Below are 9328 nucleotides of genomic sequence, written 5' to 3'. Positions count from 1 at the left end.
GATTTGCTCAAATTTACCTGCAGCTGCTTGATAATAGCTTTCCAGGTCAGCATAATCAACTTGAGATTGTTGTGACAAATCTTCACATTTCTTGATCTGTCTTGTTAAGTGGCCTTTAAGACCTGCAAGGGTTCTTTTCATTCTCCCTGCATTATCCATACTGGCTCGTTGGTGAAGCCTTGTGGGACTTGTACTTGGGCTGCTCATAATACTGAACAAACACTAATGGTAGCCTAGGGTAAATTCTGAACTCACTAGGCAATAATCCTACCTCTACTAGAGGTTAGCACTTAAAATTAATACACATTATATATATACAATCATACACACTAATGATTTGAGTGATAAACCAGTGTCACTGGAAGTACCTTTAGGTTAGCTCTTCTATATCACCCTAGGATGGTAGAGACACTAATTAATCACTCAAAGGTGTAATGATCATAAGTAAATTATTATATATACAACTCAATTCGAGTTGATAAAAATTACACCCAAAATAGGGTCTGGACCATTCATTAATGGTATTAGGTTAATCAATATAGTACAACTGACTATGGTAATAATGGGACTAGGATGAGCAATAATAGTTCAACTAGTCATATCCTACCCTGTTGTGGGTTGGCAATTAGTAAATATTATACTGTGATCACTAGTGCAATATATATTAAATAATTCTCTATTTTGGAGAAATAATATACACAATTATTGATAATAGCCTCTTAATTAGCCTCTATGAAACTTCTAATATTATCAAGAAGTATTAAATATTATTAGTGACCTCGCGAAATAAACTCCACAAAATTCGTAGATAATCTCTCGCGAAATGTAACACCACGAAATCCGTGAACAATCTCGCGACACAGTCACTAATTTGGCTGGCTTCTATATTAGCGCTGTCATTTCACAGAATAACACGCCACCAAATCTGGTGGTGTACATGAAACCGCTGACGAAGCTGAACTCAGTTGAGGGGGGCTCGTGAACTGGCTTGAGGCAACGCCGCCGTCTTGACTGGCTTTGTTTAAATCACACTGCACTAGTATATTTAATGAATCCACTGGTTAACTGGTTCATCCGGTACTAAGATGACCAAATGTGGGTTCAAAGGATCAAATAATCCGTCATCCGGTTCGAAGATGACCAAATAATGTGGGAACCGACCTGTGAGATTTATATTTATATGAATTTATATTTACGTTAATTTATATACTTCGATAGCAATTTGTATAATGATAAGTGGACTGTATTTCTGCAATAATCTCAATCTCACAAATCGATCCTCTACACATTAGGGGGGGTTTATTAGTTTATATATATGCAGCCAATCAAACTACAGGAATAGACTACATACATTGAAAAGGTTCCTTATCTTATAGTACAGCAGGTTAGTCCACCAGGTATAACTAGGGTGTAGACACCAAATTATCCTCTTTGAGGTAGCTTCCATCACCCAGTAACTGGTGCACAAAATCTTGCTTCCTCGTCTTGACCTGTCAAAAGGGCGCTAGCTGTAAAGCCAGATTCTATATATGACAAGCTATATCAGAGAAAACTGTACATGGAACATTGAAGACCTGGCTTAATTACCTTTAGTTTGAGGCTTCCACGTGCTCTAACCGGTCACCCTATATAATGACATTAATGGCCATAAATGAAAGATAATGGGTTTCGGAAAGAACACTTAACTTGATTTGTAGACAGCGTGATGATAATGGTACACTTCTGGTTTCCATAACACTACGTCCAAGTAAATTAACAGGAGCCGAATTTGCTCCCGTGTGAGCCTCTGGTCTAGTCTCAACAATGGCTGCGACTAACACTCCATACTATTGACGCCTGGCCGACATTGTCCAGATATGATAGGAGCCGAATTTGCTCCACGCGTCTCGGATGTGACACAACAATGGCTGCCCCTCCTTCCTCACTGACGCCTGGCTTACATTGTCCAGATTTCAGAAAGTGATAGAAGGGTCACATTTACTCTACTTTAATACTGATAATTAAGTTAATTTATATGAGATGTTTTTCTGATGGTAAAGTCCAAAGACTAATGTATTTAAGAATAATTCCCACCATAATAGGTGGAGAATATAATAGTATGTGGTGATGATATCCCGTTTTCTTTAGACGGTAATTCCACTACAAGTTACGTTTTCTATGGGTAACTTGTTTATACAATACAGCTATTATCTGTATGATTATTAAATGGTGTCGGATTTTCCGACATATGATATGGAAAGAAAGAATTGTAATTGGTGGTACTGAGGACTTGAAGTCTAGCAGACTTGGGGTGAGGAGGAGTGGCTGTTTAAGTATTAAGTAATTATCGATATGGACACCAACAATAGGAGCTGACGTCTTTATCGTGGGTGTAGAGCTCACCCCTGCAGGTGTCAGTAGCGCTTGGTGTGTATCACATGAGATGCCACAGTGTATAAGTATGAGGAGTGAGGCACACACTAAAACATTTGAAGCCTTCACCGTAATCTGCCACCAGGTCCTTCCCCGTCGTGCATCATTAGTTCTACTCACGAGGTGTTCAATATGAACTGAGGACCTGGTGAGGGACCCGGGGGTGAGCTCAGTCCAAGCTTCATGGCTCATCGCTCTTCTCCAAAGAATGACAACATATGTGGCTGTTGTGGTTGGCTGGCGGCGACAGAAGTCCTAAGATGCGCAAAGACAGCGTGTAGTACCGCCTAGAGACACACCAATTCGCAGTCTGTATGTGTCAAAGATATTAGCATACTCCCCGGCTTGATAAAAAAGACATTACTTAGCCTTTCGAGAAAGAAAGTTTTGACCTAATAGTCCTCAACACAAAGGATGTTGCCGGACTTGTAGCCGGCGAAACTGCTCGGAAAATGAAGAGGATTAGCCAGAAACTTTCTATAGAATTTTTTGGTACAACTATCACGGCCTTTTGGCGATGTTATTCGTCGCAATAACCTGAAGGTGTTTGAAATCACGAGCCTGAAGACTCGAGCAAAGGAGAGCACCAACTGGCCTTCCTGAGGAATGAAGTTGGAATCTTCTGGTGGCTGTACATTAGTTGCCTATTGAGGGGAGAGGGGCGGATCTCTTGCATTCTTCTTTCTCTACCAGAACCAAAAATGTCCTCCAGTATTTCTGGCGGAGGAAATCGCAGTGTCGGTACTGAGAGTGATTTCATTACCTGCCTGGAAGACCTTTTATTGGTCCAGCATTACGATCCTATTGCAATCTAAATAGTTCTTGAAGAGGTCTAGTTCATCATCTAAATGTTGAAGCCAGTTGCTAGCAAGGGCTTTGATGAGAATGTCAGTTAGATTTGCATGCATTACCTGCCAACAAAACTTTTGGATACGCCACGCTTATATTCGTGTGGAACACCAACACTAAGGACGCTCTGAAAGGCACAGAAAAGGCGAAACATGCGAAATAAAGCTGCAGAAAAGTGATAGCTAAATATGTCATCACAGAAAATTGGCAGAGCGTTTTTCGCATAAAATGTAACAAGATGGAGCTATTTCGATTCCATTCAGAAGCTGCCTTCAAGTGGCGCGACGAAGGTTAACAACTTCTCAGGAGTCCTCATTAGCAAGCCGCCACCAGTGGATCTGACATCACTTGCATCAGCTGCCAGGAAAAAGTTGACAGGTTCAAACGTCCCATGCACCTGCATAATGCCCAGCATGGCCACCAGCGGAGTCTCATCCGGATGGTTGCCACGTGTGATGGCGACATTGCCTGTGCCACACAGGGACTGCAATCACATGAAACGTGCCTGACATTCAGAAGTAGAAAAAATATGAACTTGGCAGCCCACGGAACAGGAGCACTGTCCCATGGTTCACGCTATGGTGACGGGGTACGACAACCGTTTGATGTTGTTAAAGATTTGCTACCTGGAACAAAACGTTCCAAGTAACACGGGCTATGGTGAGCCCGTTACGTGACGCCAACCAGGTGTCCGTTTCCATGGACCACGCGGACTGCGGACCACGCGGACTGCTCACGGTGGGATGTAAAGAGCAAGAAGGGATTACCCAAACATATCACAACAACGTGGCTGAAGATTACATACGCAAACCACACATACATGAAAATGAAGCAACATGTAGGTGAGGGATGACTTGAGGAAAGTTTTCTTCACCCAATGGGAGCCAGACGGTGAGCCAGACGGTGCGAGCTGTGTCTACCTGTCCAACTGTCTACCTGTCCAACTGTCTACCTGTCCGACTGTCTACCTGTCCAACTGTCTACCTGTCCAACTGTCTACCTGTCCGACTGTCTACCTGTCCGACTGTCTACCTGTCCGACTGTCTACCTGTCCGACTGTCTACCTGTCCAACTGTCTACCTGTCCAACTGTCTACCTGTCCGGCTGTCTACCAGTCCGACTGTCTACCTGTTCAACTGTCTACTAGTCTAACTGTCTGCATCCCGGGCGTCCAGCTTGCGCACCTCATCTCACCAGATTGATTCAGTTGTATATATATATATATATATATATATATATATATATATATATATATATATATATATATATATATATATATATATATATATAATATATTATGTACATGTGTGTGTAATATTAACAACTATGTAACGAGCTTCAAGAGATTGCCACCTGCTTAACTAAATGAACTCTGGGGTTCAGATCCTGAACCCATTACGTGCCTCTGTAACCCTTTCCACCACCGCCCACGGGATGGGTATGGGGTGCATAATAAAGAAATGAAATGAATCACTGATGTAAATGAAATGTTAAACGGATATAAAGTAAAATATTACACGGGACGTAAATAAGAATTTAAGTATTGCAACACATGATTGAACTGGAAGGTGTGAATATAAATAAATAGAATAGGATTAAATTTCAAAAAGACCTGGGTAAATACCGGTTTTGAAAACAAGGTTGTTGATTTGTTGAACCAATTACCGGATAACATAATAGAAGTGTAGTCGCTTGATTGTTTCAAGCGTAGGTTAGACATATAAATATGAGTTGCCACGTATGGGCTAATAAGCCTTATGCATTTTCCTTAATTATTATGGCTGTTATTCCAGTATATGTCATTGGTCAACAGTCAATAGGAATATTTTTTGTCATCTTTAGCTTTCCATTCAATTTGCTTTCCTAATCCCTTTTATGTGAACCCCAAGCTGTCCTCCGCGCCAGAATGGCTACTAGTTAGCTATGTTGATTGGTGATTGTACCTTGGAGGTGAGTCCAATCTGATGGGCAGCATTTTTGTAGGAATGGTCAAGTGTCATTCGTGACAGCTGGTTAAAGGCTATATAGAGGATGATGTTAAGAATAGCTGGTTAAGGCTATACCAGGCTATATAGCTGGCCTTATAGCTGGCCATATAGCTGGCCTTATAGCTGGCCATATAGCTGGCCTTATAGCTGGCCATATAGCTGGCCATATAGCTGGCCATATAACTGGCCACATAACTGGCCATATAACTGGCCTTATAGCTGGCCATATAACTGGCCATATAACTGGCCTTATAGCTGGCCTTATAGCTGGCCATATAGCTGGCCATATAGCTGGCCATATAACTGGCCACATAACTGGCCATATAACTGGCCATATAGCTGGCCATATAGCTGGCCTTATAGCTGGCCATATAACTGGCCACATAACTGGCCATATAACTGGCCATATAGCTGGCCTTATAGCTGGCCATATAGCTGGCCTTATAGCTGGCCATATAGCTGGCCATATAGCTGGCCTTATAGCTGGCCATATAGCTGGCCTTATAGCTGGCCATATAGCTGGCCTTATAGCTGGCCTTATAACTGGCCATATAGCTGGCCATATAGCTGGCCATATAGCTGGCCTTATAGCTGGTCATATAGCTGGCCATATAGCTGGCCTTATAACTGGCCACATAACTGGCCATATAGCTGGCCATATAGCTGGCCTTATAGCTGACCTTATAACTGGCCATATAGCTGGCCATATAGCTGGCCTTATAGCTGGTCATATAGCTGGCCATATAACTGGCCATATAGGTGGCCATATAACTGGCCATATAACTGGCCTTATAGCTAGCCATATAGCTGGCCATATAACTGGCCTTATAGCTGGCCATATAGCTAGCCATATAGCTGGCCTTATAGCTGGCCATATAGCTAGCCATATAGCTAGCCATATAGCTGGCCATATAACTGGCCATATAACTGGCCATATAACTGGCCTTATAGCTGGCCTTATAGCTGGCCATATAACTGGCCATATAACTGGCCTTATAGCTGGCCATATAGCTGGCCATATAGCTGGCCATATAGCTAGCCATATAGCTAGCCATATAGCTGGCCATATAGCTGGCCATATAGCTGGCCATATAGCTGGCCATATAGCTAGCCATATAGCTAGCCATATAGCTGGCCATATAGCTGGCCATATAGCTGGCCATATAACTGGCCATATAGCTGGCCTTATAGCTAGCCATATAGCTAGCCATATAGCTGGCCATATAGCTGGCCATATAGCTAGCCATATAGCTGGCCATATAGCTGGCCTTATAACTGGCCATATAGCTGGCCTTATAGCTGGCCATATAGCTGGCCATATAGCTGGCCATATAGCTGGCCATATAGCTGGCCATATAGCTAGCCATATAGCTGGCCATATAGCTGGCCATATAGCTGGCCATATAGCTGGCCATATAGCTGGCCATATAGCTGGCCATATAGCTAGCCATATAGCTAGCCATATAGCTGGCCATATAGCTGGCCATATAGCTGGCCATATAGCTAGCCATATAGCTGGCCTTATAGCTGGCCATATAGCTGGCCATATAGCTAGCCATATAGCTGGCCATATAGCTGGCCATAGCTTCTGCCTGACGCTGTATAAATAGTCTTTAGGGAAATGTTTCTCCCTGTGTTTATTTTTACATTTTTTAAAATTTTGATAATGTTAAAAAAATCAATTTATAATAGTAATTAAAACTTGTCATCCTTGCACTAATTATTCATTAACGACTGTATAATTATAAAGTGAGATATATTCAGTGAATGTTCATTTGATTCTGTTATTCAAAGAATATTTGTAACACATCAAGAACAGTGAGATGTTTACTGAGGCGAGTCATATAATATTTTGTCACGTCTAAGTTAGTCATGGTGATCCTTATATGCTCTTGACAGTGTTTAGTAATGCGTTAAATAGGTAGACAAATCTTTTAACCTCGCCCATCCCCTCCCCCTGCTCCCCTTCCTAGTGCAGGTATGGCACTATCTGCTGAGCATGAAACTAGAGCCAGGTATGTCACTGTCTGTCACTTGTGGGATTATCCGTATGGAACTAGGGCCACGTATGGCATTAGTGCCATGTATGACTCTATGATCAGGTATGATATTAAAGCCAAGTATGGGGTTCTATTGCCAGGTACAGAACTAATGCCAGGATATGGGACTATAGTGCCAGCGCCGGAAGACACGGTATTGACTAGAGGAGGAGACCCGGGTTGGTTCAGGCCTTGCGCTTAGCAACTGCTGCTGTCACGCCCCCCCCCCTCCCCCCTGAGGCTCCAGCAGGTGTCTCTCCTCGCCCCGCCCTAAGCCCTGCCCCGCACCACCCCAAACCCTACCTCACCCCAAGGCTTGTCCTGCCTCGCCCCAAACCCTACCTCGCCCCAAGCCCTGCCTCGCCCCAAGCCCTGCCTCGCTCCAAGGCCCTACCTCGCCCCAAGCCCTGCCTCGCCCCAAGCCCTACCTCGCCCCAAGCCCTACCTCGCCCCAAGCCCTGCCTCGCCCCAAGCCCTGCCTCGCCCCAAGTCCTGCCTCGCCCCAAGCCCTACCTCGCCCCAAGCCCTGCCTCGCCCCAAGCCCTACCTCGCCCCAAGCCCTACCTCGCCCCAAGCCCTGCCTCGCTCCAAGCCCTACCTCGCCCCAAGCCCTGCCTCGCCCCAAGCCCTACCTCGCCCCAAGCCCTGCCTCGCCCCAAGCCCTGCCTCGCCCCAAGCCCTGCCTCGCCCCAAGCCCTACCTCGCCACAAGCCCTGCCTCGCTCCAAGCCCTACCTCGCCCCAAGCCCTTGCCTCGCACCAAGCCCTACCTCGCCCCAAGCCCTGCCTCGACCCAAGCCCTACCTCGCCCCAAGCCCTGCCTCGCTCCAAGCCCTACCTCGCCCCAAGCCCTGCCTCGCCCCAAGCCCTACCTCGCCCCAAGCCCTGCCTCGCCCCAAGCCCTGCCTCGCCCCAAGCCCTTACCTCGCCCCAAGCCCTGCCTCGCTCCAAGCCCTACCTCGCCCCAAGCCCTGCCTCGCCCCAAGCCCTACCTCGCCCCAAGCCCTGCCTCGACCCAAGCCCTACCTCGCCCCAAGCCCTGCCTCGCTCCAAGCCCTACCTCGCCCCAAGCCCTGCCTCGCCCCAAGCCCTACCTTGCCCCAAGCCCTGCCTCGCCCCAAGCCCTACCCGGAACTTTTTAGAGCTGAATTTAAAACAACGCCAATACAGCAGAAGAGGAGACCAGTGCATTAGTAGCGACTGGTCAAACTCTGACCATTGAGGGAGAGAAGGACTTAGCCATCCGCAGCCAGTAAGACACAGGAAAGCCCACCTCAGAGGACTCGCAGTTGAAGGAATAGGTAAATTTTTGTTTAATTTTACCCCGAGGGGCGAGTTTATTGGGCAGCGTCACTCATCCTGCGAGTGCACACACCGCCATAGTGACAGTATTGGGCAGCGCCACTCATCCTGTGAGTGGACACACCGCCATAGTGACAGTATTGGGCAGCGTCACTCATCCTGCGAGTGCACACACCGCCATAGTGACAGTATTGGGCAGCGCCACTCATCCTGCGAGTGGACACACCGCCATAGTGACAGTATTGGGCAGCGCCACTCATCCTGCGAGTGGACACACCGCCATAGTGACAGTATTGGGCAGCGTCACTCATCCTGCGAGTGCACACACCGCCATAGTGACAGTATTGGGCAGCGCCACCCATCCTGTGAGTGCACACACCGCCATAGTGACAGTATTGGGCAGCGTCACTCATCCTGCGAGTGCACACACCGCCATAGTGACAGTATTGGGCAGCGCCACCCATCCTGTGAGTGCACACACCGCCATAGTGACAGTATTGGGCAGCGTCACTCATCCTGTGAGTGGACACACCGCCATAGTGACAGTATTGGGCACCGCCACTCATCCTGTGAGTGGACACACCGCCATAGTGACAGTATTGGGCAGCGCCACTCATCCTGTGAGTGGACACACCGCCATATTGACAGTATTGGGCAGCGCCACTCATCCTGTGAGTGGACACACCGCCATAGCAGCATGTACAGCTGTCCCCAATAGGAAGAAAACCCGCTGGGTTGT

The 9328-nt window shown here is 46.5% G+C and overlaps 2 protein-coding genes across 2 annotated transcripts; one reads left to right on the top strand and one right to left on the bottom strand.

Moving 5' to 3' along the window:
• Positions 1–5281: 5281 nt before the first annotated feature.
• Positions 5282–6832, bottom strand: LOC138359510 (adhesive plaque matrix protein-like). Its single transcript, XM_069318844.1, has one exon. The coding sequence runs from the start codon at positions 6830–6832 to the stop codon at positions 5282–5284; it is 1551 nt and encodes a 516-aa protein (XP_069174945.1).
• A 397-nt stretch (positions 6833–7229) lies between these two features.
• LOC138359509 (uncharacterized) lies at positions 7230–8509 on the top strand. Its single transcript, XM_069318843.1, has 2 exons — positions 7230–7351; positions 7603–8509. Exons 1-2 carry the CDS (start codon positions 7230–7232, stop codon positions 8507–8509), a joined length of 1029 nt encoding a protein of 342 aa, XP_069174944.1.
• The last annotated feature ends 819 nt before the right edge of the window (positions 8510–9328 follow it).

This window comes from Procambarus clarkii, chromosome 91 (genome assembly GCF_040958095.1).
Source record: "Procambarus clarkii isolate CNS0578487 chromosome 91, FALCON_Pclarkii_2.0, whole genome shotgun sequence".
NCBI classification, from domain to species: domain Eukaryota; kingdom Metazoa; phylum Arthropoda; class Malacostraca; order Decapoda; family Cambaridae; genus Procambarus; species Procambarus clarkii.
This window is presented reverse-complemented; position numbering and strand designations above follow the sequence as displayed.